Source organism: Trachemys scripta, chromosome 3 (genome assembly GCF_013100865.1).
Source record: "Trachemys scripta elegans isolate TJP31775 chromosome 3, CAS_Tse_1.0, whole genome shotgun sequence".
Lineage (NCBI taxonomy): Eukaryota > Metazoa > Chordata > Testudines > Emydidae > Trachemys > Trachemys scripta.
Window position 1 is genome coordinate 132,343,796 of NC_048300.1, and position 25,244 is coordinate 132,369,039.

Here is a 25,244-nt window from a genome sequence, read left to right on the forward strand (position 1 = left end):
AAAAAAGACATAAAGTGAAAATAATGAGAATTCTAGAGGGGCATAGAAATGGTAAATGGGGTGACATTTTTACTTTAGTTCAGTATATGTTCTGCAGCAAACTGGAAAATCCATGTAATTGGATTTGGATTTTTTTAAGAAATATCAGGATGTCACCTCCTGGTATCTCAGGATGCGTATTATTATTAACTATAACATCTTAATCGAATGGGTGGGAGATATCTTTAACAAAAGCTTTCTTTTTCCAAAATGTTAATTATTTATTTGAATTTAAAATAGATTTTAACATAAATAGAGTTTTAAACAGATTTTAAACCCCCCCCCCCCAGTTGTTCAAAAGATGACGTGTTCGCTCTCTTGTTTCTTGTGATGTCATTTCACTTGTTCTCCGGTCATCGTAGGCCATAACTTTCAAGTAACCACTGAAATTGGGGTCCAACTTGAGTCATTTGTGGCTAGATATCTCAGCAGATGATGAGCACCCATAATCTGACACCATATATTGCTTTACAGTCATTACTGTTTTTAAATTTATACCAGATACAAGAAGTCAATAAATTGTAGAAATTATCTCCTTAGAAGCAGATGTTAAATTCAAAACCAAATAAGCTTCTCCTTAACTTAATACTCATTTTAATGTTAGCAAAATGAGTTAACTGAAATATCTTTAAGCTCTTGGAGGGAAACATGTTGTTGAATTAGTGAGGGAAATACGATCTTATGTTTTCTTACATGTTAGTAATTCGAGTTAATATATAACTGCTTCTAATTATGTAATCCTGACCTTTCCAGATTTTTAATTAATATTCTGGAAAGCAGTCTGAAAATTCTTTTGGTTTTATTTGTGTAAGAGTTTAGAGAGATGTGGTGGGATATTTGAGAAAGTTTGGAGCCCTGGAGGTTGTTTACTTTAGGAGGAGAAATTGCTGACGAAGTCCGATATTTGATACAATTCTGTTTATTTATAGAAATTGTAGGAAGACCTGTTCCTCCTGAACAAAGGAGAAAATAAACAGGAGATACAGTTTCTTTGCTCACAGTTCAAAGCCCCCTTTCAGCCAGAACCCAACCTCAAAGCTCTTTCTCTCTTTTTCCAGCACCACACATTCATTGCTTGTTCAGGCTGCATCTAGTGTTCCATGTTGCTTTCTGTCTCGGTTTCTCAGGAGTTTCTCTTCTGCTTCTCTTACACACACAAACTTCTACTACAAACAGTACCCAGCCAAGCCCTTCTCCCTCTTAATTCAAATTCCTGAGCAGCCACTATGTGCCTTGGTTTTGGGTGGTGGCATGTACCTTTGTTTGGGGTGGAAGCTACTACTGTTTCATGAAGGAGCGTAACTGTTTCTTACAGCTATCTTAAATGAAGAGTGGCAGTTACACCTAAGGCTCTGCCAAATTCACGGCCATGAAAAATGCATCACGGATTGTGAAATCTGGTCTCCTCCTATGAAATCTGGTCTTTTGTGTGCTTTTAACGTATACTATACAGATTTCACTGAGGAGACCAGCGTTTCTCAAATTGTGGGTCCTGACCCAAAAGGGAGTTGCAGGGGGGTTGCAAGCTTATTTTAGGGGAGTTGTGGTATTGCCACCCTTACTTCTGCACTGCCTTCAGTGCTGGGCGGCTGAAAAGTGGTGGCTGTTGGTTGGACGCCCAGCTCTGAAGGCATCATTCGGTCAGCTGCAGCGCGGAAGTAAGGGTGGCAACACTATAACATCCCACCCATACTTCTGCACTGCTGTCTTCAGAGATAGGTAGCAGGAGAGTGGCAGCTTCTGACTTGAGGGCCTGGCTCTGCAGGCAGCAGCAGCGCAGAAGTAAGGGTGGCAATACCATATCATGCCATCCTTACTTCTGCAGTGCTGCTGGCAGTGGCTCTGCCTTCAGAGCTGGGCTCCCAGCCAGCAGCTGCTCTCCAGCTGCCCTCCAGCTGCCCAGCTTTGAAGGAAGTGCTGCTGCCAGCAGGAGCGCAGAAGTAAGGGTAGCAGTACCACAACCCCCCCCACCACCAATAACCTTGTGACCCTCCTCCCCCCTAACTCCTTTTTGGGTCAGGACCCCTACAATTACAGCACCATGAAATTTCAGATTTAAATAGCTGAAATAATGAAATTTACTATTTTTAAAATCCTATGATCGTGAAATTGACCAAAATGGACTGTGAATTTGGTAGGGCCTTAGTTATGCCCATCGGTTTCAGTAATGTTTTGCCCAATTCACAGCAATATGTTAAATGTTTCATATTGTAGATGTTTATCATAGCAGAACAGCAGCTTTCTATAGTTAAGGTTAAGACCAGCTTTCTGTTTAAAGCTATATTCTTCTAAGTGCTCTAAAATGTACATGATTACTCTGATTTCCTTGAAATTTGGTGTGCCTTCTGGGGTCCAAGAGTTCTATTAGAGATCCTAATTTGGGGCCATTTGACCAAGGGGTTCCCAAGACACAGCCCCCCAAAATAAACAGCTTTTCTTAGATTGCCAGAATTTGTCAAGCTTATTTTTGCTCACAAATAGAGATTAAACCAGCACTCAGATCATCACACCAGCATCTCAGACTCTCAAGGGTTACTCCCAATAGAGTACATAGAACCCACCAGACCTTTGGGGGGAAATCAAATTAAATTGTTATTTCAAAAGCAGTTTGCTTCTACTCTTAGGCACTTGAGAAAGCTTGCATGCCTATTTGCATGTCTAATAGATTATACCGAACGTGTTCAGAAAGAGAGGCTACCTAGCTGGGAAACTACCTCTAGGTCACAGGACTTGAGTGACTGTGAGGATATGTTATACTTTGAATGTATGTACTCAGGCACTATGAGTTCAAATCTGCCCCAGAGTGGAAATCTGAATTAGAAAAAACAGGTGTATTGCTCCAAACTGTCTTTATCAAAGGGAGATTTTTATTTTGGGGAAATGTAATCTGGGTACAGCAGATTATTTAGAAAGCACTGAGATTATTTTTTGAGAAGAAAATAAACTACACAAGCAAATGCTGGCTGGGAGGGGAGGATGATTTGGGGTGGAGGAGTAGGTGGAAAGGGATTCGGTATCAGGTGATGGGGAGTGGTGGCACACTGGGAATGGTCATAGGGATGAGTGAGGAGGAGAAGAGGGGCAGGAGTGCCTGTTAGCCCATATTATCTTCCTGTGTCTGTGCCATGATCTGAGGCCACCAGCCTCCCCTTTCTCTGCCTCCCTCATGTGAGTCAGGTTCTGGAGGGGGTTTGCCTAGCTGGAGTGATTTGAGCTCCTTTCCTTTATTCCCCTTATGTAAGCTGGGGATCTATGGGTCCCTGCTCCCCCAGTGGGGTTTGATCCCTCTCTGCCCCCCCATGTGTGCAAGGATCTTGGGGGCCCCTGCCCATCTGTGCCAGTCTCTGACCCTCTTGTGTGCCCCCATGTGAATGCCCCCCCCCCCAGGCATGCCATCCCCCTCATGTGAAGGTTCTGGAAAGGTCTTGCCTTTCTGGGACTGTCTGAGCCCCACTCTCTAACCTGTTAATGTGATTTATTGCTTTAAACATACTTTTTTTGGTACTTCTTAGGAACTTCTGTCCTATTTTCTCTGCTTGCATATTGTTGTTCAAGACTCATAGAACAACATTTAAGACCCTACCAATCATGACTGCATAGACATTTTTTGTGTATTGTACTGGATTTGTTTTTGTCCAGCTACCAGTATGTAAAGGTCATTTCTGATAGTAAGGCAAATGGAAATTCTCCTTAACCCTCCTCCTGTATGGGCACACTTCTTTGGAATTATTGCTCATAAGATGGATTCATTTTTGTGCAATTTTTTTTTTAAATTTACTATCTTGAGAGAATAATTCTTATTAGTTGATTTGAGAAGTGAAACGTTCACAAGTTATTCAAACGATTAGATAGCTTGGCTTAATAAACACCTATTACTTTTATTTAGATTCTACATTTTTACATTAAGACAAATAGGTTAATGTTCCAGTATGTATCTGACTTGGTAGATTATCCTAGATTAATTCCGCAAATTAAGCATAAGGTAAATGTTGTTGGAATTCAAGTGAATAATAATGACTTTAGAGTATTTTTGTATTAGTTGAAAATAAAAATTCTATATATTTGATACAAAATAAATAACAAACTTTATATTAATATGTCCCCTTTTTATCCTGAAGGATTCTGTGGTACTTTCCAATCTGTGAGCTGTACTCTTCTATCGCGGAAACAGTTACCTATGCTACTTGGCTAGCCATAACCACCCTACTTTCTTGACCCAAATGCTAAGGGGCCTGTAGTATTCACAAGGAGCAGGAATCCTAACATCTATTTCCTTGGAAGTAGGGATTGGGTAAAAGTCCTGGGAAGTAGCAGAACTTTGGCTGCAGTAAGGGTTGCAGCAAGAATGGTAATGGCATGGGCTGGGGCATTCCCTTCCAACCTCAGCACCTCCAAACCTGGACACTACCATCAGGTTAGAGCCGTAGCCTAAGAAACAGAGATCCTTTAATAAAGACTTAATAATCAAAATGAAAAATATATGGTGGGTATAAATCAACAGGGGAATGTATAAATAAATAAGAATAAAATTGAAAAAAATAACAGTCACAGATTTAAAACAAAATAAAAGTAAAAATAGGCCATAGGAGGAAAATCAGTTAAATAATGGGCTAGGATTAAAACTATAAAATGGGTAAAAGTCATCAACATGGTGATAAAAACAGCTGAGCCCTGTTAACACTGTTGTTACCTCTGGTGGATCATTGTGGCAGCAAAGTTTGCTAGTAAAGATACTGCCAAAGGCTTTTGCAAACCCTCTGTGCCACAGGTGGGAGGCTCAGTCAGTCACTAGATATAGGGTGACCAGATATCCCGATTTTATAGGGACAGTCCCGATTTTTGGGTCTTTTTCTTATATAGGCTCCTATTACCCTCCCACCCCCGTCCCGATTTTTCATTTGCTGTCTGGTCAACCTAACTAGATACCATGTGAGCAACATACCTAGCCCACAATTTGTAAAGAATACAAAATTGTCACATTTTTTCCACTCATTCTAATACCCCCATTTCCACCCCAATGTCGTCCCCCCCCCCAAATCACAAATTCTTACTCTTTCACAGTCAGGCAAGTATCTATGAAAGCAATAATGAGATAAGTGTGCATATTTTGCCTTGCTCTGTCAGTAATGGAAGTAAAGACATTTCAGTAATGATTTGTTACTTCATAAAAATGACAAACTGTGTGTGCGCTTTAAGTTCCATTCATAGATAGCTGCTATCGTTTTGTTACACCATTAATGACTAAGGAGCAAATCCAGCCAGCTCCCTCTTCCCTGGCAGCAGAACAGGTATATTTCCAGGATGTAAATGGGTAAAAGTGTAGAGAGGAGCCATGGAAGAGATATACCCCCTTCCTTGCATGGATCCTGGGTCTAGGTTCTCTCTGCTTGGCATTGCCCAGTGGACACAGCCAAAAGTGTGCTGCATGGATCTTCTGATCCTCCCATGCCACAAAAGTGTGTGGTAGGTGACATGTAAACTGCCTCAGCCAAGAGGCTGAAGTAGCTTTAACAGAACAGCTCTGCAGCTGCTTTGCAACCTAGAGTGGGCTTGTCCTAACCCTACTTACCACCTTCTCAGCGTGCAGATCAGGTTTTCAGGTGGGGCATGGAAGGTGTGTTTGACCCTGATTGTGCAGTTTAAGGTATTCAAGGGAAGCAGGGTTTGGTTTATTTAAGTACAAGAGCTCAGACATTGTATCATATGTTACATTCCCAAAATGCCCAAACCAAATTTAATGAAAGCTAGCCAAAAAAATATTGTTGTTGGACTCACACCAAGCATGGAAAGTTGTCAGAAAATAATATTTTGCCAAAAATTTTGACCAGTTTGAAAAGAGAGATGAATGTATTGAAAAGCTTTTGCAGCCTTTTGAGGGAGTCACTAGCATGCTGGTATGTCTTGTATGATGGATGATTCTGAATACTTGCATGTATTATTTGTATTACAGTGGTGTCTAAAGCCCTCATCTGTGTTTGGGGCCCCTTTGTGCTAGACATTGTATGAACACATACTAAGGGCTGGTCTGCACTGGGAACTTACATCAGCATAGCTATGAAAAATCCACACCTCTGAGACACGTAGCTATGCCAACCTACCCCCGGTACCGGTAGATAGTGCAAGTCGGATAGTCTTCTGTCAACCTAGCTACTGCCTCTTGGGAGGTGGATTAATTACAATGATGGGAGAACCCCTCCCATCGCTGCATTGAGTGTCTACAGTGAAGCGCTATCAGTAGCATTTTAAGTGTAGACATATCCTAAGGGACAGTCCCTATCCTGAAGAGCAGGATGTGAAGTGATGTATCTCACAAAGCAATACTCATTCGTGGTGCAGCAAGTATTGGTTTTGACCTTGAAATCAAAATAATTTGGGTATTCTTATAATTTCTTTGATGAGTGCCTTCATTAATATACAGTGGCTGAAGTTAGGCAAGCTGCTTTGTGTGGGCAGACAAGTGTGCCTGCACAGAGCCCCATTGACTCAGCTCCGTGTATGCATGGGGTTCCATCCATACAGAACTCATTGCTGGATCAGGACAATTTTTTTTCATGTTGATGGATTCTACTGATTTGAGAGAGTTTCTCAATACATATAATGGGGAATACCAATTGGACACAGTACAAACTGTTCTGGTTCACTTTCATTTCTTTAAAAAATGCTTTGTTTTTATCCACCTGCTTGGCAGCTTGAGGTTAAAGTTATTCCTATATGTCACAGATATTTTAGATTACTTTTTTAATTGGGTTTAAAAACACTACCAGCTCTTACTGATGGCATCTTCTCTTAGCATGCAAGTAATGAGAAGAAATAAAAAATTATTTCAGAGAATATGCTTACCTTGTGGGAAGATCTGACAAGTTAAATTTGAATTTAATCCTTCCAAGTTCTTGGCACTATTTTCTGCCTGCTGGCAAACCTGCTCCCTTAGCTGATGCTTTAGTGAGGCTGGGAGAAAAGATTAACAGTTTATGATGCTGATCTTGTTAAACGGGGAGCAGATTTAGTCATGAATGCCTATCATAATCTTAGCACTGCATTTTATCTGTGTGTTTTTTATACATGACTAAATAATATTCCCTCTTATCCCATTTATTGGAATAAACAAATTGTTAACTTTGAGCTGATTGCAAAATAACATCCATTAATACTGACTTCTGACCATTTGGGAAAACTGTGACAGAGTGATTGTGAAACAGGTCAAAGCCTTTCCAGCGTTTTAAAAACCAGAAGGTCCATAAACATTCCAGAGGAATGCAATTTTGTCTCCCACTACATTTATCTTGTGCTTTGATTTTTATGTATACAAAATATTTGTAAATAATGGAGATCATTGGGAGCTGCCAAAAAGCATTAAGATGTTTCAGCTTTCAAGGCTCGCTGATACTCTCTCATTTCCCTTTGAGAATAAGTGGAAGAGTCTGCCAAAGTGCTCATTTGAAAATGGATGGTGTGAATTCACCAGAGCCATATGAAAAAGTAATACTCAGGCCTCCTTGCCTGTTTGACAGATGTCACATTAGATATTTGTTAAAGTAGAGCAATATCCTGTTGACGACGGGGTGGTGGTGGTGACTAGATGGTCCATTTATATTATTGTAACTGTCCAATCATTTTCACTCCTCTAATATGGTTGGGTTGATGTCTGTTATTTTCTGCGAACTTCATTCACCCTCCTTATGAAAATCCACAGCAGCCTGTGTGTTTAAATGCTGTTTCTTTCCATTGTTTTCAGAGGGCTTTGGATCAGGCCCTTAACACAGCTAGGTTTCTAAGCATCTTCCTAACTTTAAGCACGTGAGTAGTCCAGTTGACTTCAAAGTTAGGTGTATGCTTAAGTACCTTGCAGAATTGGGGCCTAGGTTCTACTTAACAGAATATTAACCCCATCCAGCAAAAAGTATCTTTTCAGTTTTACTGGAGGGAAAACTGCTGCCTTTCTGCCCATGTTCTGCCTTATGTTTGGACTTAGTTGTTACAGTTTCAGAATAACTGCCTCTTTGACAACCTCCAGGTCGGCTCCAGGAATGCTCTCTCAGGTCTCTAGCTGTCCCCTCTCTGGACAGGGACTCAGGTTCTCCCCAAGCAGGTCTGACTAACGTCCAGCCTCTGGACTTTGCTTTCTCTTCAAGGACAATGACAGTGGCTTAGCAGTGGTTATAAGTGACTATCCAGCTCTTTCTTAGCAGAGTACATTTACTTAAGAACAAAAACATACAGAGAAAACATATGAAACAAATAAAAGATCTCAATGCATACTAGTTGTACCAGGAGTCGCCCATCAGTCCTGTGTGGACTCTGGCAGATTCCAGTCTTTCTAAACCTTCAGCAGGGTAGAGTGCTACCTTGGATGAAAGGTCATGTCCATTTGTGGGATCAGAGAGCAGACCGCTGAGTCTGTTTAATCCTAGCCTGTGTACCCCCAAAACTGTTGTCTCCCAGCTTCCTGAAAATAGGTAAAACCAGTCAGTGTCCCTTCCCCTGGGAGGTAAGACTTCAAAGGCTGCATAATCAGCCTTGGAATTTTGTATTAATCACCCTCTAGTGATTCCAGATTTCCCCAGTGACCAAGAATACACAATACATATAACATGTATTGATACGAAAGGCTATGAATATTCTACGATCTGTATCATCTGGCACATCTCAACATAATGGTCTTTGAAGTTTTCATACTTTCAAGGCTGACTCAAACATTCAGATAACATTCATAATGATAAATACAATTGCCTCAAGAGAGGCCTGTGTTTGTCATATCTGTGTCAGTAGTACTGACTTACTTATTTTTTAACAGGCTGCTTGAAAAGGGAAGATTCTGCTGAACATCAGTGCATGCAACCTCACGAAGAGCACCGAAAGATGACTTATTCAGACTATTCCTTATTCTGTTCAAGGGATCCTGCCTGGATTGGTATGTTTTGGATTTTTGTGTCAGGAAAGAGTGTAAATGGACACTAAACTTAAATATCCAATTTAGATACATTGGATACAAATCCAATGGAAATTTGAGAATGAAGTTGTGAAGTTAAAAATGGATCTTCCTATGGGTTAATTTAAAAATTAGGCAAAGACCATGGAACATCATTGGCAGTGCAAGTTTTCAGCAATACTTTGCACTTCTTTAGTGCTTTTCATTTGATGATATTGAAGGTGTCCCAAATGCTAACTAGTCCTCGCAACATCCCTGTGAAGCAGGTGAATAATAACTGTTTTACTAATGAGGAAACTGGGTCACAGCAAGTCAGTGGCAGCACCGGCAGTTAACCCAGAATGCTGATGCTCTTTTTTGTGATCTAAAGACTAGACCATGCTCTTTCTGAAGAACTAAGTAAATGGTATTTTTCTTTTCTTTTTATATCTGTTCACAGTTTGTAATATGACTTCCATGTTGGGCATTTTTTGGCCATTAACCATCAGCTGAATTAAGGGCAGAAGGCATTCTTCTTAAGAGGGTAATTAAGAGTCACTAATTGCTCAATCCAGATTGGTCATTGTTGCTTTAGTACTTTTCACTTTTAGATATAGATAGTTCTAGTTTTAAGAGGAAAAGAGAAAAATACTTCAATTTTAAATAAACTTTTTTTATGAATAATTCTGCTAAAATCATACCACTTGAGTGCTTTCCATAGATCCTCTCTGTTTACAAAGTCAAATGCTTTCTTAAAGTCAATGAATGTGCAAAACAGAGGTTCGTTGAACTCTGCGTCTCTCCAAGATTTGATAAAAAACAAATATCTTATCTACAGTCCAGGTTCAGGCGTAAAACCAGCTAGTGACTCAGAAGGGATTTCCTGTGCTCTTTTTTGCATTTGGTTGAGAATCACTCTACAGAATACCTTGCTAGGAATGCTTATTAGACATATTTCTCTATAGCTGTTGCAATATGTTGGGTCACCTGTTTAAAAGAGTGATACAGTGATTGAGCATTGCCAGCCTTCAGGGACTTCACCCTTCATCCAAATGAGGTTAAATCGTTTGCAAAGGAGCATGACTATGCCTGTTCTGCCATGTTTTAAAACTTCAGGTGGATACCATCTGGACCAAGTGCCTGATTGTTTTTCAGAGACCTGGTTATGGCACGATTTTAGAAGCAAGTTGATTCAAATACTGCAGAATCTATGTAGTATAGCTTGATATGCAATACAAGTCATCAGTGAGCTGACATAGTAGTTTGAAGTGAAAACTGAAGTCAAACAGGGGTGCATACTAAATCCAATATTTTTTGCTCTACAATTAGGCCTGATCTACACTTAAAAGGTTGATATAGCTACAATGCTCAGGGGTGTGAAAAATCCCACATGCCATAGTGCAATATCTTTGCCATCCTATGCCTCAGTGTAGACATAGCTATGTTGATGGAAAAATGCTTCTGCTGATCATTCTACCATCATTCAGGACAGTGGAGTTTCTACAACAATGGAAAATTCCGTTCCATCACTTTAGTAAGGATCTAAACTATGACAGCATAGCTAGAGCACCCTAACTGTGCCTCTGTAGTATAGACGTGGCCTTAGAAAACATCTTGTTCAGCTCCCTTAGGACCCATCTACACTGGCAAGCTTTTGCGCACTAAAGCAGCTTTGAGCGCTGTAACTCCCAAAGTGAACACACTGCCAAGGCATTTAGTGCGCAGAAACTATGCAGTTGCAGCACTATTAAAAAAGCTAGCCTGACGAGAGGCGTAGAGCTTTCTGCGCAGGGGCTACAGTGCTGTGGTGCCAATGTAGACACCGTGGTGATTACAGTCCCACAATGCCTGTTCTCACCTCTCTGGTCATCGGTTTGAATTCTACTGCCCTGCCCTTAGGTGACTAACTGTCAGCCCCACCCCGTACATTCCTTTGCAAATTTGAAAGTCTCCTTCCTGTTTGCTCAGTGATGCATGCAGTGGTCTCAGCACATCTTTCCAGGTGGCCATGTCTGCTCCACACACCAGGCAATTCCCCACTTGGAGCACTGCCGAGCTGCTGGACCTCATTGGCATTTGGGGAGAGGAAGCTGTGCAGTCCCAGCTGCGCTCCAGCCATAGGAATTATGATACCTACGGACAGATTTCACGATTCATGATCGAAAGGGGCCATGACCGGGACACATTGCAGTGTAGGGGAAAAGTGAAGGAGCTGTGGAAAGCCTACCACAAGGTGCGGCAGGCAAACCGCCACTCCGGTGCTGTGCCCACGAGCTGCTGGTTCTACAAAGAGCTGGATGCGATACTCGTTGGCGACCCCACCTCCACTGCGAAGACCACTATGGATACTTCATTGGCTCACGTGCCAATCGAGAGTGAACCGAGCCAGGAGGAGGCAATCTTGGACAAAGTGTGGGGGGGACTCAGAGGCAGAGGATGACTCAGAGGCCAGAGATGCATGCAGTCAGGAGCGATTTTCTACCCCGGAGGAGGCAAGCCAGTCATAGCAGTCGGAGCTTGGCAAACTGGAGAGGAGGCCCCTGGTAAGTGGATCTGATTTGGGGAATTGATGAAGCAAGTTGTTGGCGGTTGCAGGAAGCAGGCTTGTTTCCCACCGCATGCCTAGTTTGAGCAGCAGAACAGGCTGTTGATAGACTCCCTCACTTCACGTGAATCTCCCTCAGAGATCTGCAGGAAACTCTCATGGAGATACTGGGCTATCCGCTGCTGCAGATTCCTCAGCAGAGCTGCTTTGTTTCTTGCCCCATTAACGGTAACTTTCCCGCGCCACTTTGCCGTGACGGGTGGCGGGGGGACCATTGCTGCACGCAGGCTAGCCGCATAGGTGCCAGGGTGGAAGCCGCAGGCTCAGAGAACACCCTCCCTTGATTCCCTGCTCACCCTCAGCAGCGAGATATCTTCCATAATGATCACCTCCTGTGGAAAATGTGGGGACAGGAATGATTATCAGGCCCACTCTACAATGCTGGCTGTCCCCAAGAGCCACGTGCCAAGTGTACAGCAGGATCCGGGAAGAGTGATTTACCCTGCCCCTGCAGCTACTCACCATTTTGGGGGTCTTGTGGCTCATGTGTGCTTGCCTGACGTCATCCAGTTAGTGACAGGTGTGTGAGTACTGGCTGTGTTTTAAAGCACTGAATCAGTGTTGTCTGTGTTGCAAATAATATTGCTTCTGTAAAATGTTGCATTTAAACTTCAGAGATGACCTTGGGAGGCCAGCCTCCCTTATCGGCAGCAGAACGGATGCGCAGAATTAGAAAGTGTCCAAGAAGAGCCAAGGAGGACTTTCTGCTTGAGGTTATGATGCACTCAGCTGCTGAGAAACAGGAATTGAAGGCGTGGCGGGACAGCAAGGAGAATGACCGAAAGGAGAATGCAGCATACCAGAAAGAAGCCACGCAGCGGCTCCTAACAGTTATAGAGAGCCAAGTGGACACACTCCAGGCGATACTAGCTCTCTAAACCAAGCAGCTCCGTGCCCACCCTCCCCTGCAGCCGTTGTCGCAAAACTCTTTCCCATGCGCCCTCCACACACCACCAACACACTGTTTTCAACCTCCTGGCTCCACTCTCTACCCACAGCATTCCACTCGAACCTCCTCACAGTCCAGCAGTGTGGACTCCACTGCACTCAACACCCATCCCTCAGCAGCTTGGCCTTGCTGAAGTACAGCACTGGATGCATAGTACTCCAAAGGAGAAGGTTGGGTATGATCCCTGGACACAGACAAATTTGTAGCTGTCCTGGGACCCCTGCTCCTCTTGAGAACTTCCCTTCCCCCATACCCTCTCCCCCTCCCTGCTGATGAATTTTTTCGTTTGACTCTCTCCTCCGGTTGTTGTTTTTTAATAAAAGAATTGTGTGTGTTTGAAAGCAATATTTATTCTATTAAGTGAAACCAAAAAGAGCACTGCAAAGCAACATTTAACATAATTGTAATAATTGTAAATAATGTCTGTCAGAGGGTGGAGATGGATGGCAGGAGAGAGATCACTTGATCATTGCCTGTTAGGTTCACTCCCTCTGGGGCACCTGGCATTGGCCACTGTCGGTAGACAGGATACTGGGCTAGATGGACCTTTGGTCTGACCCGGTACGGCCTTTCTTATGTTCTTATGTTAAGGCCCCTTCTTGCATCATGTGCACCAATCACGGCCTAGCATTACAAGCACTGCAATCCTGAGCATAGCAACAAAAATTAGTGGCTTTCAGCTTCAAATTAACCTGTATACACCAGCCAGAGAATGGGGATTAAAAATGAATGAACAAAAGACTAAACTAATGTGAAATCAGAAATCAAGAAAGTGACTAAATTAGTTATTAATGGTGTAGACTTCACACAAGTAGATAGATTCTGCTACTTGGATTCCATTATAACATATGACAACTACTATGAAGATGACATTGACAAGCGGATAGCTACTGCCAGGAGACCATTCATGTAACTGAATAAAAATGTTTGGAATGTAAAATCCGTAACAACTAAAACCAGATTATATACAACACTCGTACCCACATTTCATTATGGTTGTGAAACATGAATATTGACAAAATGTCTGGAGCAAAATCTGCAAACATTGGAAATAAGGTGCCCTTGCCATATTCTAGGTATGACATGGCTAGGTAGATTAAGAAATGACGACATCCGTAAAGGACTGAAAGTGTAGTCCATGACTAGAGTCATCAAAAGATGCCAACTACAATGATTTGGCTATGTTGTTAGATTGACTGACTGCTTAAAATTGTTCGCTGTGGAAGAGTGCATGGGGATAGAAGCTGTGGATATCCAAGGAGACAGTGGTATAACATGGTATATAAGACCAACCAGGTAATACCCCAACAGGCTCAAATGGAAATGGTGACTCAAAACAGATGTGGATGGAATCTATTCATAGCCCTGGCTCTACCCAATCTTGGTATTTGAAAAAGAGATGAATGAATGGTTCTGCTGGTGATACTGGACACGCAAGTCTGCGTGATTGGAAACTAGCTAATTCAGTTGTCTCACCAGTGGAAAATCAGGTAGGTTAACAAGTAAATTGCCCATTCCCATTGGTTCTATGCCCCACTCCTTGCTCTATCTGAAGCAGGGAATTGAATGTTAAGGCATTGAAGAAATCCTTTCCCTCCCATGTAGTGAGAGAAATCTGCCAGGTCCCCCTTACACATGTATGGGGTCAAAGAAAGGATAGTTACATTATTTATAACGTTTTGGTTTTGTATTTAAAAAATGTTTCCCTAATCTGTACTACCTACCTATATCCGTGTTTGTGCTAAATGTATTTGTTACCCTAGTTATTTAGGGCAGTCAGCACATAGACTTAAGTTAATTTTTTTACCATGTTTATTATTACATAACATTACAGGTCATCTTTAACCCAACCAAATGTAAATTAAAATAAACCATTCATGATAATTGTAAAAACAAAGCAAAACAAAACCCAAGTGGGACCATGTAAAAGGGCATGTTAAAGTTCTTCCTTTCTATGTGTTTAAATCACCTGTCAACTTTAAGATGGTTGGTTGGTGGTAGGTGGCTAGAATTTGATACAGAAACAGGTAAAATTAAAAAGGAAAACTTTAAATTTAATGGCAACTGGTAGGTGGCTAGAATTTGATACAGAAACAGGTAAAATTAAAAAGGAAAACTTTAAATTTAATGGCAAACTTGAGCAACGGCCAAATGTAGACTAGCCTACTCTGCCTCGAACCCAACTGTTGCTGTAATACTGTATTTACAAGTATAAAGAAAAACCCTCCACCATTTGGCTATACGGGAGGTTCTGGTTTTGATGGTTATTGGCTTTCTACATGAGACATAATCTTTGACAGTTGGGTATACTTTCCAAATTCTAAACAGATAGATTTTTGCCCTAGCAATAATTATATTTGATGAATGAAATTTGTGCGATATTTAGCTGTGAGTTTACACTGCATCAGAAACAATTATTTCTATTATGCTCCATATAAAGAAAGTTGCATTTGAGTGAGAAATTTGCTTCAGAGGAAATGTGCGTACCCAGTAATTTTCTGCATTGAAAAGGAAAAAGTAATTTGGACTGTAGCTTTTCTGAATTTGAAAAGAATCTTCGAGAGTGCATGTTCCAAAAATGAGAATACAGTGACAAAAATGTATCAGCGTTGTACTTGTCCACTTTGATCAGAAGCAAATTTGCCGATTTAGATTATCTTCAATCTATGGGCTCATTTATGCTCAGTTCAATAACTGCTATCCAATGCATCTGTCTCAGTTTCAAACTGTAGGATTTGGCCTTCACAGCTAGTAACTGCAGAGTGAAACAAAACCACTGTGAACTCCTCTTAGCTCCTTTCTTTCTGATTTCTTTTCAACCTCTGTTTCTATTTCCAATTTTTTTTTGGAGGAGGGAAACACAGGATGGATGATAGAAAAGATTGTGTGCTTGATGGTGGGAGGAGAGAACAACTGAAACATATTTTTGTTGCAACTTACTCTCTGTGCAAAAAGCCTGATTACTCAGGTTTTGTGGGAGGAACTCTGTGGGGTTGGATGAAGAGAATCCTACCCACTCCCTCAACTCACAGACAGGGCAGAGGGCTGAGGCTCAGCCCTTCCTTGCTCTCTGCTTTCCCAGCCCATTGGGATAGAGTATCTACAGCCATTCCGTGCACCTATATGGCTGTTTTTACTCATGGACCTAGCAGCTCATCCACAATGCTAAGTTATTTGGAATCAGTGAGGAGACCCTGTCCTCTGTACCTGTTTCATTTGCAAGGAGTGAAACTGAATGCAGATTAAATTGAACAAATGGAGCTGCTTTAAGCCCTGTGCATTGCTCTGTCCATGTGGCTGAATTGCTCCCAGTCTAACTTCCGTGTTGCCTGTTTTTCTGATGTCCCATCATCAATGAATAGCAACCCCTCCAGGGAACATTGGTCCTCTGTCTCCAATTGCACTGATCCAGTACCTAGAGGGCTCAGAGGTCCCCCAGCACAGCCTTTCAGAATGGATTAAATGGTGCACAAAACCTTTCACTGGTACTCTGCACCTGGGTGAATTTCACACTCTCTGTGTTGCATATATTAGCTACTGGGATTTAAATAGAAAGGAAGGAACAGTGCATGTATGCTTGTGAGTTGATATAGTATATGTAAAATAAGCTTTGTGGCTCGTACTTCTCCCCCAAGTTGTTTTCTGCTGTAGTTAAAGGGTAATGAATCATAAAAGCCATATATTTTTAAATCCCTTCCCTCTAAACAAGAACACCTTAGATTGATTGGTTTGTTTTCTGTTTAGCATTTTGTGAAACATCCTCTGCTATCTGGACACCTAAGGCTATCTAAATTTAAAACATTAGAGCTAGATTAGATGTTATGAAGATGTTTAAAGCCCTGATTCTGCAGATTTGGATGGTTAACTTTAAGTATATGAATAGTCCCATTGTCTTCAGTGGGATAATGCTTAATGATAAGCATGTGCTTAAGTACCTTGCTGAATTGAAGCTTGAAGATGGGCCTAGTAGCACCCTCATACTGAGTTATATCCCTCACTTCCTATCAGAACATCTCCAGGATTTCCTCCATTTGCTGCTCATAATGAATACTGAGTCTTAGGGCACGTCTTCACTACCCGCCGGATCGGCGGGTAGCAATCGATCTATTGGGGATCGACTTATCGCGTCTACTGAAGACACGATAAAATCGATCCCTGATCGCTCTGCCGTCGACTCCGGAAATCCACCGTGGCAAGAGGCGGCAGCGGAGTCGACGGCAGCGCGGCCCTAAGACTCAGTATTCAAGCTTCAATTCAGCAAGGTACTTATCCACCATTCTAAATCATGAATTATTTGTTGTTTTTATGCTCCCTTTCAAATCACTCTTTACGGAACACTGTTGCTACTTTCTCTCTACACTGCTTACAGTGTTCATTGAGTAATAGGCCTTTGTGGGTCTCCTAAATAGGATTTTGATACTCATACTGTCCAAATTATTGTTCATCTGAACCAGAAAAGAGTGGGATAAATTCCTATTAGGTATTGATTACACACAGAATTCTAACATTTTTGGTGGAGAAGACTATTAAGGGAAAGATTTCTAAATTGGCTTTTTCTCTCAATAAGTTCTGGGCAATTTCTCACTATGGGTCTACCCTGTTTGTGCTTTAGTTTATTATTAACATTAGTGCTTGTTGCAGAGGAGTTAATATAAAATACAAATGAAGGGTGAGGAATAAGGAGGAGAAGAAGAAATCTAGAACAAGGTAACTAGTTTATCTGGCATTTTTACAAGAATCTCACTATGTAGTTTAGGACAGTCTGCTTTCCCTGAGCTACCAGCAGGGCTCTGAAATGTAAAAGGTAGGAGGGAAACATAAAACATTAATCCTCCGCCTTCAAGCAGTAAGGGAAAATAATTAAACTCATGAATCAACAGTGTAGTTATGTTCATAGTAATACTGTACCTTCCTGTGAGGGAGTGAACAAACACCATACAAGACCAGACTAGGAAGAAGTTAAAGGTCTGTCTGAGGAAACAGAAGCTGAAAGTGGCCTTGCCCTGCAACACCTGCCAGCAATATGGAGCCTGGAGGGAGGCCACTCCTGCTGGGGGCATTTGAAGTGGAGGAAGCAGGCTTGAAGGCTGAGAGGTCCTAGACAGCTAGGAACCTTAGAGGAAGCCTGGATAAAAGTTTGGACTTCTTGTTCATGATTTGTTTTTATTATTGTTCATTTCTTTGTTAATAAACTCCAGCTGTGGGAAGGGATTGTATTTTTGATCCTGTGTGTTTTAGAGCAGGTAGGATAGTCTCTTACTTATGCTTCCTCATTATTCTGTGACTTCAAAGTGTACCTAAAATCAATGCCAAATAAAACTAAGCCAAAGACTGCGTTTCTGGTGTGGTGCTCCATCTCCCTTCAGGCTTGAAATCTTAGCAGTCTCGGACTCACTCAGATTCTAAAACACATTTGGAATGTTTAAATTAATAGTCCAGGACTGGGGGATGGGTGAAGGAGGAGAATAATTACAGAATTATCAGACAGTTAATATCAGAATACAGGGGTTCTCAAATTTATTACATTATTTGTCCTTTAGTGATGTCTAAGAACCAAATTTTTTTCCTGCTCATTTTAAGTTTCATTCCTATGTTTGTTTGTTTTTGTTTTTTTCAGGCATAAATATTGGCATGAAAGTTGGAGCTCTGCTGTTTTCAGTTGTGTAATCCTGATTTGGTCCATGGCCAAGGAACATGATACTACCCTTACAAGCTGAAATGCCTTGAGGACCTTAGCTCTGCATTCATTCCTCCCGAAGCAATGGTTTTCTCCGCAATGTTGACATCTGCCCACTCTAGGACATTGAATGCTACTTTTATTGTCTATGAAAACGCCTATATGAATTTTACCACTCCCCAATTTTTGCTTCATAGTGGCACAACACAGCCATTGAATCACAGTTCAGGGGCCATGGTCACCACTGAGATAAGTACTTTACTAGTGAACCCTACAGCTATCCTCCCAACACAAGAAGTTTTCAAGAGCTTGAGTCTGCCACTCCAGATCATTCTTTCTGCTGCTATGATATTTATACTGTTGGTTTCTTTTCTTGGAAACTTTGTTGTCTGCCTCATGGTCTACCAGAAATCTGCCATGCGATCTGCAATTAACATTCTCTTAGCAAGCCTGGCTTTTGCAGACATGTTGCTTGCAGTGCTGAACATGCCTTTTGCTCTGATAACCATCATTACGACGCGATGGATTTTTGGAGATCTCTTTTGCAGAGTCTCTGCCATGTTTTTCTGGCTGTTTGTCATAGAGGGAGTGGCCATCCTACTCATTATTAGCATTGATAGATTCCTTATTATAGTTCAGAGGCAAGATAAGCTGAATCCTTACCGTGCAAAGATCCTCATTGCTGTTTCATGGGCTGCATCCTTTGTTGTGGCTTTTCCATTATCTGTGGGGAACCCAAACCTGCAGATACCTTCTAGAGCACCTCAGTGTGTTTTTGGCTACACCACTAGTCCTGGCTACCAGGCATATGTAATACTAGTTGTACTAATTTCTTTTTTTATTCCATTCATGGTGATGCTATACTCTTTTATGGGCATACTCAATACCGTACGCCACAATGCAGTTCGTATCCACAGCCATCCCGACAGCATATGCCTCAGCCAGGCTAGCAAGCTTGGTCTCATGAGCCTTCAGAGACCTTTTCAAATGAACATTGATATGAGCTTTAAAACTCGTGCCTTCACAACCATATTGATTTTGTTCATTGTTTTCATAGTCTGTTGGGCGCCCTTCACCACCTACAGCCTTATTGCCACATTCAACAGTCACTTTTACCACAAGCACAACTTTTTTGAGATAAGCACTTGGCTCCTTTGGCTCTGCTACCTCAAGTCTGCACTGAACCCGTTGATTTACTACTGGAGGATTAAGAAATTTCATGATGCATGCTTAGATTTAATGCCCAAGTACTTCAAGTTTTTGCCACAGTTTCCTGGTCACACAAGAAGACGCATTCGGCCAAGTGCCATCTATGTGTGTGGGGAGCACCGGTCGGTTGTGTAAAATTGCAGCTATTTGACATGACGATTATTTTCTGGGATTATTTGTTTTTATGTAATTGTTTTATTTTAATATGGCTCCTTCAACTGCCATATCTTATAACTTGAGTATGTTTTCCAATATCTTGTTCAATTTTAAGGAAGAACGTGATTGATTAGAACTGGGTTTACTGTCAGAAACATTATAAACAAAATTACAAATATTACCTCCCAGGATTCAGTGGAAACCCAGACTTTTTTTTATTACATTTCTAATATTTTGTCAGTTTTCTGCTTATTAAGCCTGCAATTGCATCTAATTGTAGGGTTTTTTATGCTGCTATGGTACAGTATATTTAGTTGGTGTAATTTTTCTGAAAATGTTGCTGCTTTCTGCCAAGACATTAGAGCCAAAAAGTCACATTTAGGTAACTTCTATTTAATTTTAACAATATTTCATGAGTTTTGATGATGATATTAGAACCTTTTAAAAATATTTCCATTAATATTTTGTGCACTTTACAAAACTTGCTACAGAATCTGTTTTTCAGAATGTTTGTGATGCCTGTAGAGAAGGTTTTTACACATTATGATGGTAGTTTAATGAAAGATATGTTTAGTTTCTAGAGGGCAGATTTACACTGGTGTATTAAAACTACAGTTACTGATTTGCTAGATATTGTTTCTGAAAATTAACCTAATGGGATATTAACTCCTTAATCCTGGTGAATGAGGAAATGGAGGCAGAATGAAAAGATAAAATATCATGTCCAAAATGTAAGGCTAACACAAGTTCTGGAAAAATGGGCCCAGGCAAAAATTGATATTTTTTTGATCATTGCACACATTTTAATATTTTAGTGGTTCTGAAACTCCGAAATCTATTGCTATGTCCAAAAGTCAAAGTTATAAATTATGGTTGTGATCCTGTGATTTACAGCGTGTGGGCAGACAGATGTTCCCATTCAGAGCCCTAAGGAAGTCAATGGGAGACTGTGTGAGTGGAATGTTGCACCCAAGCATTCTAAATGGGCAGGATCAAAGCCTGGGAGAGTCTACGGCCAGAGGAGAATTGGAATAGGTGTTTCTGGGTCCAAAAAGGAAAAAAAAAAAAAGTACATGAACCATGTTTTGGACTGGGCAATAATAAACACCCTCATCTAAAGCAGGGGTGGGCAAACTTTTTGGCCCGAGGGTCACATCTGGGTGGGGAAATTGCATGCAGGGCCATGAATGTAGGGGTGGGCCAGGGGGTTGGGGTGTGGGAGGGAGTGCAGGGTGTGGGAGGAGGTGCGATGTGCAGGAAGGGGCTCAGGGCAGGCGGGGTATGGGAGGGGGCTCAGGGCAGGGGGTTGGGTGCAGGAGGGGTTCAGGGTGCGGCGGGGGTTGGGGTGCGGCAGGGGGTTGAGATGCAGGCAGGGGGCTCAGGGCAGGGGGTTGGGTGCGGGGTGCAAGAGGAGTTTGGGGTGTGGGCTCCAGCCCAGCGTTGCTTACCTGGAGCAGCTCCAGGGTGGCAGTGGCGCGCAGCAGGGCTAGGGCAGGCTCCCTGCCTGCCCTGGCCCTGCGCCGCTCCCGGAAGCGGCCAGCACCACGTCCCTGAAGCTCCTGGCGGAGGGGGCGCAGAAGGCTCCTTGCGCTGCCCTCGTCTGTGGGTACATCCCTTGAAGCTCCCATTGGCTGTGGTTCCCCGTTCCCAGCCAATGGGAGCTTCAGGAGAGGTACCCGCAGACGATGGCAGCATGCGGAGCCCTCTGCTCCCTCCCTCCCCCAGTGGCTGTAGGGACGTGGTGCCGGCTGCTTCCAGCAGCAGCATGGGGCCCACAGCGCCATGGGACTGGCAATCCTGCGGGCCGGATCCAAAGCCCTGATGGGCCAGATCTGGCCCGTGGGCTGTAGTTTGCACACCCCAATCTAAAGACTGGCCACAGCCCTACAGTTTATAACCACGACAAAAAATTGAGATAATCTTTCGGTGAAATAACCTGATTTGTAATTATAAGATGTTGGGGAGATGGTTTAACAAATGGGGAAAGGTTGGGAAGCTAGTTCAGAATTTATGATGGAGAGTTGGGCATTGGGGTTTGAGTGGGATCAAATAAGTCAAATTCCCTACCTCTCTCCTGTATTTCTTTATGTCGTTTTTCTTTGCCATCTCCCACTCACATGTCTGCTGTCCCACTAGTTTTCTATGTATTACAAATCAGCTTGTTTAGTGGAAGCTTCTTTCACTGGAATGCCAAACCATCTCTTGGATTCACATCAGGTACTGACTTTGCCTTTCTTGATAACTGCCTTGAAAACATCCATTCTTATTTGAGAACAGGAAAAATGTCGGTGGATTTCACTCAGTGATCATAATCCAGGTATGTATTTTTATCAACTACATAAACTTGTAAATGACAGGTGAATCAGATAAACAGGGGACATTTGTGGCATTTAAGTGACAGCCCTGAATTGGGCATCAGGGTGGAGAGGGACACAACCACAGGGGAGATTGCACTTTTGGAAAGTAAAGTCTCTTCTGGGCTGTATTTGTGCATGGGAGGAGTGCAGCCTGCTCCCTCCACATAGAATCCCATTGGCTACAAATTGAAGGAGCAGATTGCACCAGCCCTGCTCCAAGTAGGGGATAGAGTCATCGGCCTGCTTCCTTCCTACCCCCTTTTTCAGCCTCCTGCTCTCCAGGAGTAAGCAGTCCCTGTACGGTGTCAGTTCTTCCGAGTGTCACCTTCTGAGCTGCAAAAAGTGTGTGTGCGCGTGCATGCTGCATAAGGCTTGTGTGGGTGTGCAAAGAAGCTGCTTGTTCTGTATGAATGCATAGGGACCACTTGCTGTATGGAGAGTATGCCTAGATTAGATTTTATGAAGCTATTTAGTGAAGGGCTAAGACCACTCTCAAAGTAATCTCTACTCCTCTCACCTAAAAATATTGATAAAAGGGCATTTGTATTTTGAACAGATTAAAGGAGGAATTTTGCCTTGATTTTTATTTCATTTTTAAAGAGTATTTTGCTTTGAACATGCAAATGCACTGCCACTCAATGCAGATTTCACAAGGCTGTGGGCTTTCAAGCCAAGGCACCAGGGCCAAGGTGTTGTTAAAATGAAGAGGCCCCTTGAAGTCAGCTCTTACATCCACATTTAATTCTTCTGGTGGCATAATTGAAACAATTATCCTCTGATCAGATGACAGGCAGCAATGGAGTTTTAGAGCAAAACAACTGTTTTTTTGTGTTCCTCTTAGAGAACAGCTCTTATTTTTAATTAATTTTGCATCTGTGGCTCCAGTTTATGGCCGGGCTTGGTATAGATTTTGTATTTCAGAGCTATCCACCCCTTTTCTCTCTGAAAACAGAAAAATTGTGCTTTAACTAATGTTATATAATGGGAGTACACACACACTCTGCCACTGGCAGGAACAGATATTTTTGCTCTGTCTTCCAGAGGAACAAAACTGGTTTGAATGGATGTAATACAATATAATAATTCAAGTAGGAAAGAGGATGAGTAATCCAGTGAGGTTAGTTAAATGATTCCTTGAAGGGGGAATATGACCTTTTGGGGATTTCATAATCTCTGATCTGTGCAAACTGTGAAGTAGAAATTGCATCTGTCAAAAATTTGATTTGTCTTGGTAATGCAATGTTTAAGTCCACATTGGAGCATGTTCTCTTCTCAATGCTTGAACTGTTAATGTCAACTCTCTGCATTGGGCCAAATTCAGAGGTGTCTTAAATTGGGGGTGAAACATACACATTGAATAGGTTTTGGGGATTGGGAGGTTAGCAGAAAAAACAAACCAGCTATCCAAGAGGGAGTACAATAAAGTAAAGATGACTTGCTCAGCATATAAATCAGACCAGTTTACCCCAATGTGTTATTTACAGAACCAGTTGGCTTATTGTGTTCAATTGGCTGTTACAGAGCAGTGCCTTGTTAATTTCAGTTGAATTCTTAGGATCAAGATAAAGATTGATAAACTGCTTACTCTCGCTGGCTATGATCCTGCAAACACAAGTGTTTGGAGTATTAGGGCAATTGTGTAAGAGAAATTTTAGCTGGGGAGGGGGGTTTAAAATCTTAAATAAATTTGATCCTTTTTAATTCTAGGAGATTACAATATTATTCTTCCTCTCCAAAAATTATTTATTTATTTTTTACTCATTACTGAACTGTTCCCTTCTATTATATTTTGAAGATTCTTTGGTATTGAAAATGAAGATGAATGTATTTTTTATTACTTTGCAGTTATCTCAGTGTTGTTCAGTCAAAGCATGAAGCTGTCACAACTTTCATGTGTACAAATCTGTTGCTAAAATGATTTTTTTATACTCTTAAGGGGTGTTGCATATTCTTGTATAGTTTTTGCTACTTATGTAAAGGTATTTAGGTATATAGAGAGGAAAATGCTTTGTTTCTTTTCTTCCTCTGTTGATTTTCACTTTTATGCCTGATACTTTTATAATTTCTTTTATTTGGTTTTATACTTAAACACTGCCAGATTTTAATGTTCTTTCTAAGAACGTGAGAGATTTTTCACTCTCAAGTCATGCAACATTGCCCTCCTTGAAAGATTTATTGGTTTATTTTTATGTGAAAGCAGAACTCCAGAACACAAATTTGTTGCAGCGAAAATGGTGAAGAATTTCTTAGAAGTCAGTTTTTCCTGGAGCCACTACTTTGTCATTATGAACTGGTTTAATCTTTTTGAGCAGTAGTAATTTACCTATGTGGAAAAACCTTGAATTTATTGTTTTAAAAACAAATTGTTAAGTAGAATTGTGTTGTATTTTCTGTACATATCACACCCATGAAAATAACTCAAAAACAAAAAAGGAAAATAAACACGAACATTCTTCAACCCTGTGGAAAAAGTCCTTGACATTAAGAAATTGTTATATTCACACTCAAATGTAGGCCTGTCAAAATGCCTACAATTTAATATCTGCTTTTATCATTTCAAATAGTTTTAAAGCTTCCTTTATAATTCATATAATGAAGACTGATATCTGCACCATTAGAAACTTTCCTATATTTGTAGCTATTTTTGTTTAACCCAAAACATTATTTCCTTTACAGTAATTGTACAACAAAATGCAGTAATGCTAAAACTGCTAGGGAGATGGTGCCAATATATCTGAAACATATGTTAGCATTTTTAATGAAGGAAAGAGTGAAAGCCTAAAGGAGGATACATAACTTTATTTCCATATAAAGTAGATGTGCTGCCTTTTAGCTATGGCTGAGTAATTAAAATCATCTTGGTGTGGAATAAATAGAACATATGCCACGGGCAGTGGTACAGTGTAACATGATTCATTTCCACACACGACAGCGACCTTTATGACTCAATTTCTGCCTAATTGTAAATGACGGATTATTTCCATCAGTAGTAGAAATAAGAATTGGGGTGAATTGGATGATAAGCATCTTGTGGTTTTATAGGAATTTTGAGTTAGCAAATGAACTACACCTCTGCCAATAATTTTTGAAAATTATGGCGGAACCAACCCTAGGGGCAGAGCTCTTCTTGACCTGCTGCTCACAAACCATAAGGAATTAATAGGGGAGGCAAAAGTGGATGGGAACCTGGGAGGCAGTGACCATGAGATGGTTGAGTCCAGGATCCTGACACAAGGAAGAAAGGAGAGCAGCAGAATACGGACCCTGGACTTCAGAAAAGCAGACTTTGACTCCCTCAGGGAACTGATGGGCAGGATCCCCTGGAAGAGTCCAGGAGAGCTGGC

The 25,244-nt window shown here is 41.5% G+C and overlaps 1 protein-coding gene across 1 annotated transcript in view; it reads left to right on the forward strand.

Moving 5' to 3' along the window:
• GPR63 (G protein-coupled receptor 63) overlaps positions 1–20,718 on the forward strand; it is a 40,879-nt gene extending 20,161 nt beyond the window's left edge. The window contains exons 2-3 of the mRNA XM_034766011.1: positions 8,834–8,950; positions 18,119–20,718. Coding sequence (XP_034621902.1) covers positions 18,263–19,522 — 1,260 coding nt within the window. The 5' untranslated portion in view covers positions 8,834–8,950; positions 18,119–18,262 and the 3' untranslated portion in view covers positions 19,523–20,718. The remainder of the gene's footprint in view (positions 1–8,833; positions 8,951–18,118) is intronic.
• Positions 20,719–25,244: the final 4,526 nt, after the last annotated feature.